The following is a 22498-nucleotide window of genomic DNA, read 5'->3' as shown; positions in this document are numbered from 1 at the left end:
GATCACACCATTGCACTCCAGCCTGCACAACAAGAGCGAAACTCCATCTCAAAAAAATAAAAATAATAATAATAATCAAAACCCCATTATAATTTTCATGGAACTTAAGCTGATTCTAAAGAGCCAAAGCTATTCTGAGAAAAAAAATGAGTGGGAATTGAATCCACTAGATTAAAATATGATAAAGTAATAGTATTTAACACTGTGAGTATGGAACACAGATAAATACATCAATGAAACAAAATAAAGACACCGAAAATATTCCCAAGCATAAACGGAACCTCAATATGATCAAGGAGGTGTGCCAAATGGGAACACACTTTTTAATAAATAGTGCTGGGACAACCAGCCTTCCACATGGAAAACTAAATTACCTATCTCCTTCACACCATACTCAGAAGTTAACTTAAAATTTTCTTAGAAAAAATATAGAAAGTCTTTATGACTTTGGAGTACAAATGCATTTTTTAAATAGAAACAATTTATAAAAGAAAAAGACTGAAAAGTATTACTATATCAAAATTTTAAATTTCCAGATGATAAAAGATAATTTTTTAAAATGTCCTAGAATAAAAAAGTGTCTGCAAAAAGTTCATATTTAACCTCTACAAAGAGTTCCTGTAATTCCATTTTAAAATGCAAGAGAAAAATGGGCAAAGATATGAACAGGCAATGAAAGGTGCTGAACCTTACCAGTAATCTGAGAAACAGAAATTTTTTGAATGAGCCATCGTTTTACATTCATTAGACTGACCAAAATGTAAGTCAAACAATATCAATTATCAAAGATGTATGAATGAAGCAGAAACTCTCACACACTGCCGATGGGATATACATCAGGACAGCCTCCTGGAGGAGCAACGTGGCAATCCCTAATAAGCTGTTGCCTAAGGATGAAGGGGTGTACACTCTGTGACAAAACAATTCAATTTCTGATTCTTTCCTCTCAGGAAACTAGCAGATATGCATAAGGAGATTTTTACCGCACCATTTTATATAACAGAGAAATGTGAAAAATACCCAAAAGGAAAAAAATTGTTGTATATTCACGTTAGAACTCTGATGTACATCTGTATGTATCAGAACTGATACATGATAAAAACATAATATTGAGAGTTTTTCTTTTTAAAGACCACGGAGAAAGTTAGTTACAGTGTGATACCATTTTGGAAACGTTTGAACTCACAAAACAATGTGTATTTGTATATGTTATATACAGATAAAAATTGAATAGAAATACAATCAGAAAATATCCACCAGAGGAAAGAGGGAAAGAGGAGGGGGCTGATACTCGACCTATAAGAAAGAGGGAAAGAAGAAGGGGCTGATACTCGACCTATAATGTATTATTTATTCATTTACTCTGATACAGAGATGAAATATGCAGTAATGCTGATGTGTTCATCCTCGGTGGTGAGTCCATGGCATGGAGTGTGTGCGTGTGTGTGTGTGTGTGTGTGGTTTTTGTTTTTGTTTTTGTTTTTGTTTTTTGAGACACAGCCTCACCCTGTCCCCCAAGGCTAGAGTGCAGTGGCTCAATCTCGGCTCACTGCAACCTCCACCTCCCGGGTTCAAGCGAGTCTCCTGCCTCAGCCTCCCGAGTAGTTGGGGTTACAGGCACCCGCCACCATGCAGAGTTAATTTTTGTATTTTTAGTACAGATGGAGTGTCGCCATTTTGGCCAGGCTGGTCTCGAATCCCTGACCTCAGGTGATTCGCCCACCTTGGCCTCCCAAAGTGTTAGGATTACAGGCATGACCCACGGCGCCCGTTGTTATACTTTCTATCTGCAGCCTAACTCTCTTCCCTGGTTCTTAAACTTCCTCACACCTGAACTCTTCCCATATCGAATTTCCAAAATGTGTGCCCTTTCTCTTAGCCCCTCGCTGCTCCTCCTCCAGCCTCTTTCTACACCACACATTCTCTGCCTGAAGCTGTGGCAGGACCACCGATACCTCCAACAACTTAACAAAAAAAGTAGGAAAAAACTTTCTTCAAGCAACCAAGCAAATTCTGCACAGAAGCTTCAACAAACCAGACACAAGCAGAGATGCCCCTGGAGGCAAGGATAGGGCTTGAGGATTCTCTAGTCCAGTGGGCCAGGCCCCAGAGAGAAGCCTCAAAAACAGTCTGAAAATACCTAGTATGCAAAACAAAAACAGAATTCCTTAAGAGGACACTTGCAAGTCCCTCGCCACCCGGCCCTTCTCCACAGGTCATCTCCACCTCCTGGCGCTCTCCCCACCATCCCACAGCACCCCTGCTTCTCCACATCCCCACAGTGCCTCCCCTCCGTGCCCAGCAGAGAAAGTCTTGCTCCAGCACGTACCACACATCCACACACTTGCACAAAACGGTTCCACTCCCAGTCCCAAGACATGCAGCAGGCTAACTGTCCACAGTGACCCAGGCCCTCACTTCCACATCTCAGTATCCTCACTTCTGCCCGAACATCTTCTAACCTTGACTCCTGGGGCCTCCATCTCTCACAACAAACTCAGCCCAACAAAGTAACTGTTCTTTTACTCCCACCTCTTTGACATTTGTATTATCCTCCCAGCTTCTGCAACTGCTAAGGTTCTGACAGCCGCAGTCTGAGAGCTCTCCTGCTTTTTGACAGTGAATGAAATCCTGATAATAACTGTCTTCGCTTCCCGTCTCTATTAATGACGACAGGTTAAATGGGGCAGCCAACTGAATGCTACCGACAGCTTTAAATGGCAACACATTAAAGCAAAAGGTGCAAGGTCAGCCTTTTATAGCTGTTGCACTTAACAAGGTTAAAATCTAATCTTCTGCTTTGAAAAGTCAGGAAGTTCAATTTATCAACTCAGCATGGAATGATCGGGTTCTGGGGCATTCACATTAATGAAATTCACAAAAGACTGATTCATCCTACAGAATACCAATTGTCATGGACTGAACCATGTCCCCACAGAATTCACTATGCTGAAGCCCTAACCCTCAATGTGACTGCATTTGGAGATGAAACTTTTAGGGAGGCGGTTAGGGTAAATGTGGGGTCCCCATCAATAAGAGTGGTGGCCTTATTAGAAGAGAGAGAGACACGAGCGAGGTCCCCAGCAACCCCACACACTGACACGGAGATGAGACCATGGGATGACACAGAGAGAAAGAAGGCGGCCCTCTGCAGGCTGTGGAGAGAGGCCTCACCGGAAACCAACCCTGACAGCACCTTGATCTTGGACTTCCAACCTCCAGACTATGGTAACATTAATTTCCCCGGTCTTTAGTATTTTGTTATGGCAGCCCAAGCACACTAAGACACTCATTTACGAATTCAAAATGAGGACACAGCAGACCAATCACGCCTGTCATCACGATAACCCATTCACGGCAGCACGTTTACATCTAGAAAATCACATTCATGGCCAGTTTTTCAGCAAGCAAGGAACTGGAATGAGGTTACTTAAATGTTCCCAAAGAATCTGGAGTCCACTTTCTAATGATGTGAATATCCACATTCACCAAACACCGCTTTAGCCCTCCCCTGAATAAATACGAATCAAGCACCTTCTCTCCAGCTGTTTTTTCCCTCTCCAAGTTCCTCACTCTTCACAAAGCCTCTTATTACAACATCATAGCCCCCTAAAAACTTACGATTTCTAAAATCACAACTTATCTTATGAGAGCTACATGTAGAAAACAGAATTTCACTTACGCTTGATGAATACATCCTACTCTTCAGCAAACTGTTTCCAAATAATAACCTGAAATATAGTTAGTTCCAGAGAATTCTATCCTTTTTTTTTTTTTTTTTTGAGACGGAGTTTCACTCTTGTCACCCAGGCTGGAGTGCAGTGGCACAATTCCGGCTCACTGCAACCTCCACCCACCGGGTTCAAGTGATTCTCCGCCTCAGCCTCCCGAGTAGCTGGGATTACAGGTGCCCGCCACCACACCCAGCTAATTTTTGTATTTTGGGTAGAGACGGGGTTCCACCATGTTGGCCAGGCTGGTTTCGAACTCCTGACCTCAGGTGATCCACCCGCCTCAGCCTCCCAAAGTGCCAGGATTACAGGCGTGAGCCACCATGCCCAGCCGAGAATCCCATCCTTTAACAACTGACTAACCTTGGGAAGACTCCTACAGGAAATAGTGAGTGAGTAGAACGCCCCACGCCAAACTGCAAGGACACTTCTGTTAAACTTATTCTCTACTGATTAAAACTTAAACAAAAATAGAACACTACTGAACACAGTAAAAACAGTCACCAGGCCTATCATTTCCACCAAAAAAAAAAAAAATCTTTCAATAGCGTGAATAGTGTAGTACAGGAGATATTCAGTCCATTAAGTTACTAAGCTAACAGATTGTATGTACTTAAAATTACAAATTAACCTTAACGACCAGATACACTTTTTCTAGGCAGTTCAGGCATTTATAACTGAATAAACGGACCTGCTGACCACCCAAGCTGAGATTCCAATGACAGTGACAAGGGCTTTATCAGAATGGAACAAAAGGACTAGAAAGTTGTGGGTAACCAGAACGGTCTTCTAAAAGAAGATGGTAAGTACATAAGTACATTAATATGCCTTGAAAAACAGAATCAGAACACTTAGAACAATTCTGAGAAACACAAACCTTTATAAACCCAAGGATAGAGCTTTACTTACATGAAGGAATAATGAACTGGGGCTCAGTGTTGCCTGCGTAGCCAAGCTTGGTATACCTAAAAGCACAAAGTCATCAACACATGTTTAGATAATAATACTCTCGTCTATATTGGATTAATGTATTTCATTATAAGCTCTCCAAGTCCTAAAATATCAAGCCTCAGAATACTCCTTGAAATTAAAAAAGAAAAAACTTGTGATTACTGAGAATCAAACACTAATTTCAAAGAAAGCAGTTTTGCAAAAACTTAAAATATTCTGCTTGTTTCTAGTAGAAAAAAAAAGACATATATACTAACATATAAATTACATTTATGCATCCCTAATAACTTTAAAAGTGCTTTTACACTCTATCTTTACAGAAACCCTGTGAAGAAAGTAGAAATTATCCCTGTTTTGCAAATGAGAAAAGGGAGGTACTGAGAAGTTGATTAAACTGCCCACACTAGTGAACTGCAGAAAAAGAACTCCAATCTACATATGCAGGCTAATTCCAACGCTAGCTCTCTAAGAAGTATACTTACTTCCTAGAACTTTCATACAAACTTCCTGAACTTTGCGGGGTGGGGGGCGGCGGTTAGAAAATGATTATATAATTTTCTTAAAATGTCATGGCATATGTCTAAGAAACAGCTACTGCCGTCTCCTGAGAATCATCTGACAGGAGCATCTCCTTATCATCTCATTTCAGAAGGAGCCCATTTTCTGTCAAGACACTGCATGATAGATTCCAAAAGTCTTAACTAAAACAAATGCCAAAATACTACTATCTGTTCCAAAAGCATTTGCTAATCTCCTAAATATAAAAGGGGGGGTGGTGAAAAAAAAAAACACCACTCAGAACCATCTGCTGGAAATAAAGTTGAAAAGCGGTAAGTAAATTGAGAAGACTCATCAGCACTTCCCTTCTTATTAGGATTACTCTAATTAACAGTAACGTCTGGACAACCAAGCCGTCATTCTGTAATAATGTTAGCTAATACTGGCAGTGTTGAAACTAACTTTATTCATTCATTCTACTTAAAAATTATTTCAAGATGCTTGATATTAAATTTTTGATCTGGTAATACTTCCAAATTCTAATAAATTAATTTTACAATTTTTAAATATATTTTACCATATGCTAATTTTACTATTTTTGAACACACAGTGAATGGATAAGAGACCAAAAAAAAAAAAAAAGTCAGTTCCCCTCAAATCACATATGACTGCTGAACTTCCACAGGATCTGAGGTCTTCAAGCCACAGGAGCCAGGGCAATGCCAAGTCCTGAGACTCCTGAGGCCCTACAAGGAGCTTCTGGAGGTAAGACCATGTGAAGCCCTCTCCAGTTCCACAACTCAAGAGCTGCAAACAGAGCACGAGGCCAAGTGGACCCACAACAACTCCACTCCAGGGTTCCACCTACAAGGTGGAGTTCAGAGCCAACCGAGAGCCAACCCAGAATGGAGGCAACAGAGCCTGACCTTTAGAATTCCAGATCCTTCCCAATTTTAACATCTGGAATTATATTCCAGAAAATACATACAAATAAGTGAATTACTAACCCAAGGCTAAAGATGCCTACAGAATCCAACAAGCAGACCAGAAATCACTAAAATCATCAAATCTGTGTCTTTAACAAGCTACATCAGCTCCTTCCTACAAAATGATGCACCTTATGCTTAAATAAATCCAACTTCCCACACTGTTAGACTGTGAGTTCCACACGCTGCCCAGAACAGGGTCCTTTCTCATAGTTATATCTACACCCCCAGCACAGTGCCTGGCACATGGCAAATACTCCAGAAATAACTGCGCAATGTATTCTCACCAGTTATAAAAAAGGTAATCATCGTCAGACTGCTAGGGGAAGGACCAATATTTGCAAGAAGGATGCTGAAAGTCAGAAAAAGAATCTGATGGAACCAGAAAAAAATCACATCTCCTACAATTTCCTACTTAAGCAGAAGCAGTGGCCTATGTGTAATGGGTTTCAGAAAAAGAAAAAAAAAAAAAAAACACTGAAACTAATATGGTAAAATGTTAACATTTATTAAAATTAGGTGCTAAGTTTGAGGCTGTTATATCATCTTCATATTTTGCACTTTGGCACCATACTGACTTCAAATCCCAGCCCCACTATTTGCCAAATATGTATGTTCGGGCAAGTTACTTTACCTATCTGTATGTCAGTTACTGTAAAATGGGGATAATAGACTGAGGCAAGAGGACCCCTTAAGCCCAGGAGTTCGAGGTTGCAGTGAACTATGACTGCACCACTGCTCTCTAGCCTGGGTGACAGTGAGACCCTGTCTCAAAAAAAAAGAAAAAAAATCTGAAAAGTTGAAAAAAACAAGCAATGTATTCTGGGTCCCAAGTGAAGCATTCATTCTTTCCACTGCACACCATGGACAGTTTAATTTGTATAGTGGTGAGAGTGAAATGTATGAAACAAATGGTAGATCTAGTAGATACCTGATAGGCCTTCAACAACTATGCCTCATTTCCATCCCAAAGTTTTATACCCTGAAATCGTAACTACGGCCCACAGCAGGAAAATGTCAGACTACAAAAACAGACTTGAGCGCTGTTAGGCCCACAGCTCTAAAATTCAACTAAGCAGCTGCTGGAACATTCAGATTCTGGAGCCACATCGTTCTTTTAGACAGTATCATCTTGGAAGGAGGCCTCTGTGTCAGAGTCACACGGGTACCTTAAGTATCAATGACATTAAGCCAATGATGATTTTCATGACTGAGGAAAATAATTATTTTTTTTTTTTTTTTTTGAGACGGAGTTTTGCTCTTTTGCCCAGGCTGGAGTGTGGTGGTGTGATCTTGGCTCACTGCAACCTCCGCCTTCCTGTTTCAAGCGATTCTCCTGCCTCAGCCTCCTGAGCAGCTGGAATTACAGGCACCTGCCACCATGCCTGGCTAATTTTTGTGTTTTTAGTAGAGATGGGGTTTCACCATGTTGGCCAGGCTGGTCTCAAACTCCTGACCTTGTGATTCACCTGCCTCGGCCTCCCAAAGTGCTGGCATTACAGGCGTGAGCCACCACGCCTGGCCCTAATATTCTCATGTGCTAACAACTTACTATAAGATCCTTACCCTCCTAGCAGAACTGAAGTTATTTTTAAAAACACTGGCAAAAGCACAAATTATTCAGATCATTTTATCCTAATGTAATATCTTTCCATTTTCCTGGACTATTCCTTATACATTAATAGTATCAAATACACTTGAAGTTTTGTTACTTTGAATAATCATAACGTAACAAACATCAAACAAAATTTAAGAGACATTCAAATTTAAAATTTTAATAAAATCTGCACCAACACAGCCTCATCCATCCCAAACTTCAATGACAATCTATTAAATATAATTCAGCAGATGTCATCTAAAAAGTACGCATCCTCAAATTCTTTCCCAGGAAAATTCAATGCTAGACTGGCCTGTCCCATGATAACATCACAGTTCAACGCCATGAAGAGCAGGACCAAAAAAGCAACAGCAAAACACAATTCTTAAATATGGCAAGTGCTCAAGACACCATTTACCAAAAAAAGAAACTTCCCTATTTCAACCAATTTACTAGCTAGAAACAATGTAGCAGGCACTGTACTAATCACTGAGCCGCACTCAGACTGAGGATGGGGAGGCGGGTGGACATGGCCCAGGTCCTCAAAGTGTTCCTCAGAATGTTTACCTATCCGATACAGGACTTCAGATTGAGTTTTCCGGTTGTATCACGGCTTACCTTACCTGGAAGGCAAGTTTAAGATCTTCGTAGGCATCGAGAAACAATAAGCCACATGTGGCTGACCAGATCACCTGGGGAACTCCTGAACAGATTCCCAGGGGCTGTGCGAGATTCAGTAAATGGGAATCTCCAGAGAAGGCTGGGCATCTGTGTTCTTAATACCCCTCCCTCACCCGCATGGTTCTGATGGTCAACCAGCTTAGAACTCACTGACCTCAACTATACCACATGAAGTCACCTTTAGCATTTTTATATAATGCAAGCTCCCCAACCTCACTGTCACATTCTACCAAAACCTCCTTCCACCCACATTTAGCAAGATGTATCTATAATACTGAAGTTTAATACTGGTCAGAAGTTCAGAAGAAAGAACCCATATGTCTTTTTTTTTTTTTTGGAGACACAGTCTCACTGTCACCCAGACTGGAGTACAGTGGTGTGATCACAGGTCACTGCAGCCTCAACCTCCTGGGCTCAAGTGATCCTCCCACTTCAGTCTCCCAAGTAGCTGGGACCACAGGCACATGTCATCACACTCAGGTAAGTTTTTTTTATTTTTTGTAGAGAGGGGTCTTCCTGTGTTACCCAGATTGGTCTCAAACTCTTAGGCTCAAGGGATTCTCCCACCTTGGCCTCCCAAAGTGCTAGGATTATAGGTGTGAGCCACAGAGCCCAGCTACCAAATGCAGCAATTTTATCTTATTATTTAAAACATGTGTGTGTGTAGGTACTCTATGAAAAAAAATGTAGGAAATGCTTTTCAATTCAAACTATGCAATTAAGAAGTAGTGAAAATAGGCCGGACGTGGTGGCTTACGCCTGTAATCCCAGCACTTTGGGAGGGTGAGGCGCTGGATCACCTGAGCTCAGGAGTTCAAGACCACCCTGGGCAACATAGTAAAACCTTATCTCAATACTAAAATACAAAAAATTAGCTGGGCATGGTAGCACGTGCCTGTAGTCCCAACTACTCAGGAGGCTGACGCACAAGAATCGCTTGAGCCCTGACGCCACTGCACTCCAACCTGGGCAACAGAGTGAGACTCTAGCTCAAAAAAAAAAAAAAACAGAAGTAGTAAAAAAAAAAAAAAAAAAATCTAGGCTCAATCTAGGAAAGTAAAGAAAGTAAAAAACTTAAGCTAAAAAGGGAAAGATTCCTTAGGAAGAGATGATGGGGAAAAAAAAATCTCAAACCAAAATAAAATGAAACACTTAAGAATCCTTATTGAAGCCAGAATTAAGCCAAGGAGATCTACTATCATTATTCTGATTTTATACTGTTTAGGAAGAACTAGATATTACAAATCAAAAAGAACAGAGTAAAGGAAAAGATTCTGGGAAGAAGGAGGAGATTAAAATTTTTTTTTTTTTTTTTTTTTTTTTTTGAGACGGAGTCTTGCTCTGTCACCCAGGCTGGAGTGCAGTGGCACAATCTCGGCTCACTGCAACCTCTACCTCCCAGGTGTGAGTGATTCTCCTGCCTCAGCCTCCCGAGTAGCTGGGACTATAGGCATGCACCACCATGCCCAGCTAATTTTTGTATTTTTAGTAAAAACGGGGTTTCACCATGTTGGCCAGGCTGGTCTTGAACTCCTGGCCTCAGGCAATCCACCTCGGCCTCCCAAAGTGCTGGGATTACAGGCGTGAGCCACCGTGCCCGCCAAATTTCATTCCCTATAGATGATAACTGTATACCTGGAATAACTAAGGAAATTAAATGAAAAACTAAAAGCAATAAAAAAATTCAAAAAGATGACCAGTTACTAAATGAAGAGACAAAAATCAACAACTTCTCTAACAATAAGAACATATAATGGATGAAAACATCCCACTCAGAATGGCAACAGCAACAGAATATTACCCTTAAGAATACACTACATAACTACATGAATAAGCTATTACTCCTACCCTTAAAAATAACATTGCTCTTTAAATAAACTCTCTATATACAAGCAGACAAATAGAGACATACCTTAATCTTACATAGGAAGAGTCCTTTCTTTTTTTATATTTTTCTGGTCAATTTTCAGTTCAGGATGAGGAAGAGTCAATATTTGTAAAAATATTGAATATTACTAAATCTACCTACAAATTTAATGCAAAGCCACTCAAAACTGGTGCCAATACTGAAGGTGGTGGTAAATTATACACAGGTGATAGTAAAGGGTTAAAGAGCCATTATAAAAGATCGCACTAGCTATCAAAAAATTTAATGCATATACCCACCCTATTAGCCAAATAGCGCCTTTCTAGGAACTTACCTAACATTAAGTATTTCTACATGTATGCAAAGATAGACACACAAAAAAAATGTTCGGGGAAGCAATATAATAGCAAAACAAACACCAGAACCTGGAAACACTCAAAATAGAGGATATATTAAATTATATTACATCCATTCAATAATATTCTATACAACCATCAAAAATGAAGATGTATAGTTACTGCCATAAACAGATGTATAATATAGCTTGAAAGTGCTTGAAAATATTATATATTTATAATGTGAGGCCAGCTTAATAGGGCCACAATGCTAGGTTCAAATCCCAGCACCCACTATGTGATTTCAGGCAAGTAAATTAATCCGTTCATTCCTTGGTTTCTCCATCTCTAAAATGTGCGTAATAATCCCTACCTCAGTGTTAAATGTTGCCATTTTTGGATAATATTTCCTAATTCAAAAGAAGTAGGATTTCATCGTGCAGTGATTTATTTACTTACTACTGAATGTTATTTTTCTGTATACTAGTGATCTCTATTTCTCTCATGAATTCTCCTTAGATTACTTTTCCACTGGAGTTTTAGTGCTTCTTATCAATTTGTGTGAATGCTTATATACTGAGGATATTTGTGCTTGCTCACAAACATTGCTAATTTTTCCCCACTTGTTGTTTACCTTGCTCTACATTTTCTGAAATATAAATATTTAAACAGTCTAGGTGATCAAATCTACCAATTATTTTCCTGAATAATTTCCTTCCTGTTTCTACATTGAAAGTCCCTCTATATGCTAAAATTTCATATCGTTTCTCTTCCACATATATATTTTATCCCAAATGGGAAGAACTACACTAATCAATTTTCCCAAACACATGTATATAAGCATTTAAGACCATCACCTTTACATTAAAAGCCCTTGGTTTTTTTAACACTCCTTCCAAAAGCTAGCATGATGGAGGTAGGCACTACTCTCAAAAACACATAAACTATACTTACAGGTTGCCAGCCATGTTCTCAAACTCATCCCACCTTCCACGGGTCCCTTAACTTTTCTGAGACCTTTTCTCATACAGAAATCAGGAAAGACAGAAGAGGAAGCCATGGAAGCAGACCCAGTCAACAGCTGCATAAAGCACTACCAATAATTACACCTCTGCCTTTTAAACAAAGAATATGTTATAGCTCAAAATTCAAAGCAACATAAAAAGGTATCCCTTAAGAAGTCTTACTCGGCCGGGCGCGGTGGCTCAAGCCTGTAATCCCAGCACTTTGGGAGGCCGAGATGGGCGGATCATGAGGTCAGGAGATCGAGACCATCCTGGCTAACACGGTGAAACCCCGTCTCTACTAAAAAATACAAAAAAAAAAAAAAAAAAACTAGCCGGGCGAGGTGGCGGGTGCCTGTAGTCCCAGCTACTCGGGAGGCTGAGGCAGGAGAATGGCGTGAACCCGGGAGGCGGAGCTTGCAGTGAGCTGAGATCCGGCCACTGCACTCCAGCCTGGGCGACAGAGCGAGACTCCATCTCAAAAAAAAAAAAAAAAAAAAAAAGAAGTCTTACTCTACCCCATTTCTGCCTTCTATCCACCTTCTATTCCTGTGTATCTTTCCAATGCTTCTCTCTGTAGATACATCATTATTTGCCCCAAACTTTTTTTTTTATTTTTTTTTTTTGAGACAGAGTTTCACTCTTGTTACCCAGGTTGGAGTGCAATGGTACGATCTCAGCTCACCACAACCTCCGCCTCCTGGGTTCAAGCAATTCTCCTGCCTCAGCCTCCCAAGTAGCTGGGACTACAGGCATGTGCCACCATGCCCAGCTTATTTTGTACTTTTAGTAGAGACAGGGTTTCTCCATGTTGGTCAGGCGGTCTTGAACTCTCGACCTCAGGTGATCCACCCGCCTCAGCCTCCCAAAGTGCTGGGATTACAGGCTGAGCCACCACGCCCAGCCTGCCCCAAACATTTTAAACAGTCCTTGCACAAAGACTCGTTCACTTTACTTGTTAGATGCTCCTATCTTTCAACAGCAGTAATATGTAGACTTTTCAGTTCTACAAAGTCAGGAGAATAAACCTATTGTTGACTCAACATATATATATATAATTGAAACTCCTCTTCCAAACATGTGTCTTAAGCAGAAGGTAACGACCCTAAGGTCAATTAATTTGTGTTTGAAAGTAGAACTGTTACATCTTAAAACGGGAGGCTGAGGCAGGAGAATGGCGTGAACCCGGGAGGCGGAGCTTGCAGTGAGCCGAGATCACGCCACTGCACTCCAGCCTGGGAGACACAGCGAGACTCCGTCTCAAAAAAAAAAAAAAAAAAAAAAACGGTGTTTTACATCTTTTTTTTTTTTTGAGACAGGGTCTCCCTCTGTCACCCAGGCTGGAGTGCAGTGGTGCAATCATGGCTCGTTGCAGCCCTGACCTCGTGACCTCCTGGCCTCAAGCAATCATCTGCCTCAACGTTCTGAGTGGCCGAGACTATAGGTGCGCGACACCACGCCTGGCTAGTGTTCTCAAACTGTGTCCTGTGATAAGTTCTTTTGATTGAGACCCCTGGTGAGGTCCAGTCTCAAACCCCAAACTTCAATCAGAATAGCTCTACTCCCTCCTAAGATTTTTCACAGTTTAAATATGGTTTTGGTCAAAGTAAAATTGTTCCCAGATCCTAACAATAGTTTTAAAACAACGCACAATCTCCATATTGTGCAATGTAAATTACGTGACCTATTTTTTTAATGTTCCTTGGGTTGTTGCATAGAAAAGCATAGTCTCTATAGAACGAAGAATTCAATATATAAAGTTGAAACTTAAATGTTTTATCCAAATCCAGTATCTTTGCCTGTGCTTAAATTTTCTATTCCTCCTTCTGAGTACTTTTATTTTTTTTCTCTATGTTATTCGTATATACAAGATCATAAAGCATACTGCCCTTCTGTGGATTCTGAACATTATTATAAGGTAAACTCTGACTTCCAGTTAAAGTGTTTTAAAAGTGTTTTAACTGTTTAAATGATGGACAAAACATATTATCTAATTTCACTCTTACCCAAAGCCCCACTAAAACCAAGGCAAAAACAATTTTTAGCGATTATTTTAAAAATTAAAAAAAAAAAAAAATTGAGGCCAGGCGCAGCGGCTCACGCCTGTAATCCCAACACTTTGGGAGGCCAAGGCGGGTGGATCACCTGAGGTCGGGAGTTCGAGACCAGGCTGGCCAACAGGGAGAAAGCCCATCTGTACTAAAAATACAAAACCAGTCAGGCATGATGGTGCATGCCTGTAATCCCAGCTACTCTGGAGGCTGAGACAGGAGAATCGCTTGAACCCAGGAGGCGGAGGCTGCAGTGAGTTGAGATCATGCCATTGCATTCCAGCCTGGGCAACGAGCAAAACTCCGTCTCAAAAGAAAAATAAATTTAAAACAATATTAAACCTTGAGGATGTGGAGAAAAGAAAAGGTGACAACAGCAAGGCTTTGGTCCTGGAAAGCTGAGGACCCATCGTACCTGACTTTAGAGATACAAGAAAGCCAGCAGTGGCAAGAGGTGAGAACCAGCCCAACATACACCCTAGATTCTTTTTTTTTTTTTTTTTTTGAGATGGAGTCTGGCTCTGTTGCCCAGGCTGGAGTGCAGTGGCCGGATCTCAGCTCACTGCAAGCCCCACCTCCCAGGTTCACGCCATTCTCCTGCCTCAGCCTCCCAAGTAGCTGGGAGTACAGGCGCCCGCCACCTCGCCCGGCTAATTTTTTTTGTACTTTAGTAGAGACGGGGTTTCACTGTGTTAGCCAGGATGGTCTCGATCTCCTGATCTCATGATCCGCCCGTCTCGGCCTCCCAAAGTGCTGGGATTACAGGCTTGAGCCACCGCGCCCGGCCACACCCTAGATTCTTAAAGGCTCTGGAACTGGTTGGTGCCCAGCTACCTGTGGGACTGGAATTGGAGGACTTAGGAGCAAGTGTGGACAGCCCAAAATATTCAGGCTACAGTGAGACCCCTCTCCTGCCCCACACTGCTGGGCGCTTGCCCTTCCCTGTCTTTAGCCTTCTCCAGAAGTTTTCTGGAATGTGTAAAGCAAAGGTTCTTTGCACTTACAGTTAACTGGCAGGGTCAGAGTACAATGATAAAATCAAACATTTATAAATAAACCAAAAAATAACAATTAAACCCTTGTTTCATTTAAAATTTTTTGCTTTGCAATCAATACTCATGCTTTCTTTTACTATGCGTTTGGCTTATTTTTGAACCATCCTTTTGCTCTTTTTTTTTTTTGAGACAGAGTCTCACTCTGTTGCCCAGGGTAGAGTGCAGTGTCACGATCTCCAGTCACTGCAATCTCCACCTCCCAGGTTCAAGCAGTTCTCCCGCCTCAGCCTCCTGAGTCACTGGTATTACAGGAATCCACCACCATGCCCAGCTAATTTTTGTATTTTTAGTAGAGACGGGGTTTCACCATGTTGGCCAGGCTGGTCTCGAACTCTGACCTCAAGTGATCCACCCACCTTGGCCTTTCAAAGTGCTGGGATTACAGGCGTGAGCCACCCTGCCCGGCCCCTTTTACTTTCTTTTTTGAATTTTTTTCCATCCTTTTACTTTCTGAATGACTGACTTATATGTAACCAACACAGTTTTCGTTTAGTACAGAAAGTGAATTTAGTTGAGTCCATGCCAGGTGAGGTCGTCTCATGTGCAACAGAACAGTCTTACTCTTGTTTTAACTTTCGTACTATTCCTTGTTGTTGCCTGTTTCCTTTTACTCCCTAATCTATTTTATTTGCTTTTCTTCCTCTCAATTTGTACATTTCAAAGGTATACAAAGTCTGTTTTTAGTATAATAGCCTTCTCAATTTATCAATTTCAAAAAATGAAACAGTATTCCTTAACTACATATTCTGAAAGATACAACAATTAGCAAGGTGCTATCTCCTGCTCCCACTCCCACTCCCCGTCCCCAGCCCAATCCTAACCTAATCCCCCAAGATATTGTTGACTTTCAGGAAATTTTGCTAGGGCATGTTATCATTGTGTTGACATTTTTAAGGTTGAGTCAGTATTTATTCAATTTTTTTTTTTTTTCGTTCTGGCTTATTTCTCCAAGAAAGATTATTCAATTATTGAAGCTGGTATCTTTATACTTCAACCTCTCTATTTCTGGAGCCCTCACTGATTCATCTTTCAGTTGGCTGGGTTATATCTGCAAGTAGATTTTTCAGTGAGGTTTCTGAATGCTATTAATTCCTGAGCTTTTGCCCATTTGTAAATGTCTTATTATGCTGCATTTTAATGACATTTCAATCCAATCACATTGTCTTCCTTCTTGCCCTAACTCCCCTACTCGTTTTTTTCTTTTGAGCTATAGTCTCGCTTTGTCACCCAGGCTGGAGTGCAGTGGCACAACCATAACTCACTGTAACCTGGAACTCCTAGATTCACACCATCCTCCCACCTCAGCCTCCCACGTTACTGAGACTACAGGCACGCATCACCATACCCGGCTTTTTCCTTCGGGGGCCAGGGGAATAGAGATAGGGTCTTGCTACATTCCCCAGGCTGGTCTCCAACTCCTGGGCTCAAGCAATCCTCCTGCCTTGGCCTCCCAAAGTGCTGGGATTACATGCGTGAGCCACTGTGCCCGCACCCCACCCCACCCCCACATTCTTAAGCATTGCTTCATCACCTTTTGGCACATTACATTGCTGAAAACCCCCAGACTAAGGTGATTTTATTTTTTCCATTAGAGGTGGCCAGTTTGCTTTTTTCCTGCTTAAATATAGGATTCTTTTATCTTTCAGGGGTTTTTTTAAATTTTGTTTTGTTTTTGAGATGGAGTTTCACTCTCGTTGCCCAGGCTGGAGTGCAACAGCGCAATCTCAGCTCACTGCAACCTCCGCCTCCCAGGTTCAAGCGATTCTCCTGCCTCAGCCTCCCCAGTAGCTGGGATTACAGGCATGCGCCACCACACCTGGCTAATTTTGTATTTTTAGTAGAGACGGGGTTTCTCCCTGTTAGTCAGGCTGGTCTGGAACTCCTGACCTCAGGTGATCCGCCCGCCTCAGCTTCCCAAAGTGCTGGGATTACAGGCACAAGCCACCGTGCCTGGTCTATCTTTCAGGTTTTATAAATTAACCAGGATACGCTTCCATTTTAATGACTCAGTGAATTTTTTCCAGTTCACAGTGAGTCCTTATATTAATATTATATGATCTTTCATTATATTCCAGGAAAACTTTGTCTTTTATTTATTAATGTTACATCTGTTCCATACACTCTGTTCTCTTCTTCAGGAACACCAGCTCTGACTACAGTAGATTCCTTCTGGACTCTTCTCCCACAGCTTCCATCTTCTCTCTAATCACCATTACCCCTTTGTTCCTTCCTACCGTGGTCTATGTAATTTCAGGAAGTTGATCCTCCATGTCAGAGATTTCAGAACCACTGGTACTACCTCATGCAACCCCCAACATGCTTTTCACTCCTGAAATGATTTCAGTTTTCTATTTCTTTCCTTATGGATGTCAGCTCACTGACCTCCATGTCCTCCTTTTAGCTTTCTTTAATCTTTTAAAATTACTTCTTTGTTCTTTTGTTTGATTGAGCTCATGCTGTCTAAATTTAAAAGCAAAGTGGTTTTATGTACAATTCCATTCTAGCCGGGCACAGTGGCTCACACCAGTAATCCCAGCACTTTGGGAGGCTGAGGCAGGCAGATCACCTGAAGTCAGGACCTCAAGACCAGCCTGGCCAATAAGGTGAAACCCCGCCCCTACTAAAACTACGAAAATTAGCCAGGCGTGGTAGCAGGCACCTGTAATCCCAGCTACTCAGGAGGCTGAGGCAGGAGAATGGCTTGAACCCAGGAGGCAGAGGTTGCAGTGAGCCGAGATCAAGCCATTGCACTCGAGCCTTGGGGATAGAGCGAGACTCCATCTCAAAAAATGAAGAATAAAAAAATAAAATGCCACTCTAATGACTGAAGTACTCTTTCCAAAGTATACTTTCTCATCTATTTTTGTTTATTATGTTTCTTTCCTTATTTTCTGTGCACAGTCCCATGGTGGGTCCTTTCTGCTTCACACTCAGCTTCGAATGGGTGCAGGGCTCCCTGGACCTGCTCGCTCAACAACTCTTCGCCCTGCTTACAATGATACTGAATACAATGTCTTGAATCTCTGTGTAGTCCTCTGGTTGTTTAGAAGAACTGGCTGAACAGTGAGCAATCAGAGCCTGAATTTGGGTTTACTTTCCTACTAATTCTACTAAATCCTTTGTTCTGGGCATATGTCTAATTCCGAAGTTCACTGTGGAGGACAGGCAGGTTTAAGGGGAAATGCCTTATCTTAGATATTAGCAATTTCTGATCAGATATAAGCTGGTCATCCTCACAGGTTTTCTCCTTTAGTGACACAAAGTCAAAGAACATAATGACACTGTTACTACATGATCCCTCTTTTAGCCCAGCATGCCCTGCCATATTTTAGGATGGAAAGGAGCTGCTGCCAGAATATGCTTCTTTGGCAGTGGTCCATTCATCCATCAGCTCCTAGCTCTGCTGTAAGGACTGTGAGTGGTACTTACAGAAACGTATGCTTAGACACCTGCAACCAGCCAGAGATGGGCAGGAATGCCACATCTCAGTATCCTCCTGCAAATGGATCCACACTTCACTGGAAATTTCATAAAATGTGATACGAATTTTAGCTGCTTTCTTCTCTATTTTTGGTTAGTTTTGTTCATTTTTAGGAGGTTCCAGGAAGTAGTGTTACGTGAATGTGTATTTATAGCACCATATGCCCAATAAACTATTAAAGAATCTTTTAGTATGAAAAGGATATAAGACATATGGTAAAATCAATGCTACAGAGAACTTTTCTTAAATGAAGCTTTTATGGCAGTTGTAAGGGAAAAAGTATAGTAATTTATGGCTCTGTCCTCTGTCAATACAGGTCCAATGCAACATGAAAAGAATGCACATAAAATATAATAAACTTGTTGACTGCTAATAATTTCTATTAATTAGAAGGCTTTTTTTTTTTTTTTTTTTTTTTTGCAAATCAGATGCTGAAAAGGAGAAGCGGGAGGGGAAGAAGAGATGCAAGCTAATTTCATGATTACTCACAGTTGGGAGCCAACAGAAAACAGCCACGAATAAAAGGACTATATATAATGATAACCATTAGACAAAAATACAGTCTGCCCTAAAGTGAACCAAAAAAGATATAATATAAATCAAACAAAATGGACTATATGGCAAAAGATTATGTTTAAATACATATACATGTAAATATTGCAAAACTAAGGCCAAATATATCAATCTTATCAATACATATAAATATGCTTAAAAATCACCTATCTATGAGTATAAATGAGCTTAAGTCATCCAATAAAAGGCAACATTTTCACACTGACTAAAAAGCAAAATCAAACAATATTTTGGGTACAAACAATTCAGAAAGAATAATAAAAGGATGGACAAACATACATCAGATAAACAAAAGGAGAAGCAAGCAGGGATCACACATCTTGATATCTGACAAAGTAGAACTCTGCTGAGAAAACAATTAGAAGGCTACTTAATATGCTAAAACGACAGCTCTAGTGAAGATACAAATTACTTCCATCTAGACAACCAACATGGCAGCAACAACTTTCATAAAGCAGGACCCACAGAAAATGCAAGGAGACCTTAATAGGAGACTAATAACAGGAGGCCTTAGTATGCCATTCTCAGTCCAAGACAGACTAGTTACACACACACACACACACACACCCCCCAAGTGAGTTCAGGTGCAGTGGCTCATGTCTGTAATCCCAGCACTTTGGGAGGCAGAGGTGGGTGGATCACCTGAGGTCAGGAGTTCGAGACCAGCCTGGCCAACATGGAGAAACCCTGTCTGTACTAAAAATACAAAAATTAGCTAGGAAGGCCGGGCGCGGTGGCTCAAGCCTGTAATCCCAGCACTTTGGGAGGCCGAGACGGGCGGATCACGAGGTCAGGAGATCGAGACCATCCTGGCTAACATGGTGAAACCCCGTCTCTACTAAAAAATACAAAAAACTAGCCGGGCGAAGTGGCGGGCGCCTATAGTCCCAGCTACTTGGGAGGCTGAGGCAGGAGAATGGCGTGTACCCGGGAGGCGGAGCTTGCAGTGAGCTGAGATCCGGCCACTGCACTCCAGCCTGGGCGACAGAGCATGACTCCGTCTCAAAAAACAAAAAAAAACAAAAAAAATTAGCCAGGCATGGTGGCAGGTGCCTGTAATCCCAGCTACTGAGGAGGCTGAGGCAAATAACTACCTGAACCCAGGAGGTGGAGGCTGCAGTGAGCCGAGATGGCACCACTGCACTCCAGCCTAGGTGACACAGGGAGACTCAGTCTCAGTTAAAAAAAAAAAAAAAAAAAAAAAAAAAACTGAAACCCTAAATAACATCATTAATAAGATAGTTCATATAGCTACATTAAACTCAGAACTTACAAAGATTATATCTCCTAGCCAGGCACAGTGGCTCATGCCTATAATCTCAGCACTTTGGGAGGTCGAGGTGGGTGGATCACCTGAGGTCTGAAATTCGAGACCAGCCTGGCCAACATGGTGAAATCCAGTCTCTACTAAGTATAAAAAATTAGCTGGGCGTGATGGCAGGCGCCTATAATCGCAGCTACTTGAGAGGCAGAGGCAAAAGAATCACTTGAATCTAGGAGGTGGAGGTTGCAGTGAGCCGAGATCGCTCCACTGCACTCCAGCCTGGGCGACAAGAGTGAAACTCTGACTTAAAAAAAAGAATACAAAGAACATTCACAAACCCTCTTCGACCACAATAAATGGGGGGAAAAAAAAAAAAACAGACTATCCCACTAAAATCAGGGATAAAATAATAATGCCCACTAACTCCACTCTAATTTAAGTTAACATTGTTTTGGAGGTACTGGCCCCTGCATTATGTCAATACAAAAGCAGTTAGAGTCCCTAAAAATGAAAAAGAAGAGGTAAAACAATCTCTTTTGCCATTGTCAGGTCTTGGTTTTGGTTTTTGAGACGGAGGCTGGCTCTGTTGGCCAGGCTGGAGTACAGTGGCTCAATCTCAGCTCACTGCAGCCTCTGCCTTCCCGGTTCAAACAATTTTCCTGCCTCAGCCTCCCAAGTAGTTGGGATTACAGGCGTGTGCCACCAAACCCAGCTGAATTTTTTGTATTTTTAGAAGAGACAGGGTTTTGCCACATTGGCCAAGCTGGTCTCGAATTCCTGGCCTCAAGTGATCTGCCCGCCTTGGCCTCCCAAAGTGCTTGCAATTACAGTGCTTGAGACACTGCGCTGGGCCCAATGACAAGTTTTTATACCTGAAAATCCCTAGGGATCAAGGGAAAAATTCATACAAATAACGTGAGTATTCTGTAAAGCAGCAGGTTATAAAATGAATAACTACCATGAAAAACCACCATGCAATCTAGAAATGAAAAAACTGTCTTCATATATTCAAGAAAAACAGAGGATAAAATGAAAGAGAAGGCACCATTTATGATAGCAAAAAAAAAAAAAATCAAATACATAGATATAAATAAAGTTAACAAGAAATCTACCTGCGGAAAGACTACAATATTCCTAAGACACAAAAGAGACTTGAACTAATGGAGAGATAAACCATGTTCTTTGATAGGAAGACTCAGTGTTATAAAGATGATGATGCTCATTAAATTAATTTTTAAGTTTAATACAATCCCAATAAAAATGCCATCAGGCTTTCTCTCCTGGAACTAGAGAAGCTGATTATAAAGATCACTTGGAGGAACAACAAGCAAAAATATATGGGAAAGCCCTAAAAAAGAATTAGATGGGCAGGGGAAGCTGGAACCATTAGAAATGAAATCATTCTAAGTAGCCTAATTAAAACTGTGTGGTGCTGCTATTATGAACAGACCAATAGACTAATACAACGCCATACAAAATCCAGAAAGAAACACAATTGCATAGACAAATGTAGCACATGATAAAGGCAGCATCTCCAGTCGCTGGGTTTTTTCCATAAACTATGTTGAGATAAACAGGACAGCCATAGCCACACACACACAAAAGTGGATCCAACTGGGTTCATTCTTCATACCTTATCTCAGGATAAATTCCAAATGAATTAGAGATTTAAATGAAAAAAATGAAACCATTAAAAAAAAAAAAAAAAACTACCAGCTGGGCACAGTGGCTCATATCCGTAATCCCAGCACTTTGGGAGGCCAAGGTGGGTGGATCACCTGAGGTCAGGAGTTTGAGATCAGCCTGACCAACATGGTGAAACCCCCATCTCTACTAAAAATACAAAAATTAGGCCGGGCACGGTGGCTCAAGCCTGTAATCCCAGCACTTTGGGAGGCCGAGACGGGCGGATCACGAGGTCAGGAGATCGAGACCATCCTGGCTAACACGGTGAAACCCCGTCTCTACTAAAAATACAAAAAAAAAAAAACTAGCCGGGCGAGGTGGCGGGCGCCTGTAGTCCCAGCTACTCCGGAGGCTGAGGCAGGAGAATGGCGTAAACCCGGGAGGCGGAGCTTGCAGTGAGCTGAGATCTGGCCACTGCACTCCACCCCGGGCTACAGAGCAAGACTCCGTCTCAAATAAAAAAAAAAAAAAAAAATTAGCCCGATGTGGTGGCACGCACCTGCAGTCCCAGCTACTCGGGAGGCTGCAGCGAGAGAATCGCTTGAACCCAGGAGGTGGCAGTTGCAGTGAGTGGAGACTGTGCCACCACACTCTAGTGTGGGCAACAGAGTGAGACTGTCTCAAGAAAAAAGAAAAAGAAAAAAGAAACCATCACATAATCTGGGAATGAAAAAAACCTTTCTTAACTATGACTCAAAATCTAGAAACAATAAAGAAAAGATTAATAAATCCGACTGC

At 41.5% G+C, this 22498-nt stretch overlaps 1 protein-coding gene across 6 annotated transcripts in view; it reads right to left on the bottom strand.

Annotated features, from left to right (window-relative positions):
• The window catches only part of ACTR3B (actin related protein 3B), a 127118-nt gene that overhangs the window by 97790 nt on the left and 6830 nt on the right, over nt 1–22498 (bottom strand). For 4 of the 6 annotated variants that reach the window (XM_077995200.1, XM_028845060.2, XM_077995202.1 and 1 more), the window contains 1 exon segment: nt 4641–4696. The exons of the other annotated variants lie outside the window; for them this stretch is intronic. In XM_077995200.1, coding sequence (XP_077851326.1) covers nt 4641–4696 — 56 coding nt within the window. 6 annotated transcript variants of the gene reach the window in all.

Source organism: Macaca mulatta, chromosome 3, assembly GCF_049350105.2.
Source record: "Macaca mulatta isolate MMU2019108-1 chromosome 3, T2T-MMU8v2.0, whole genome shotgun sequence".
Classification (NCBI taxonomy): domain Eukaryota; kingdom Metazoa; phylum Chordata; class Mammalia; order Primates; family Cercopithecidae; genus Macaca; species Macaca mulatta.
Note: the sequence above shows the minus strand (reverse complement) of the source record. Positions and strands in the feature narration are given on the sequence as shown.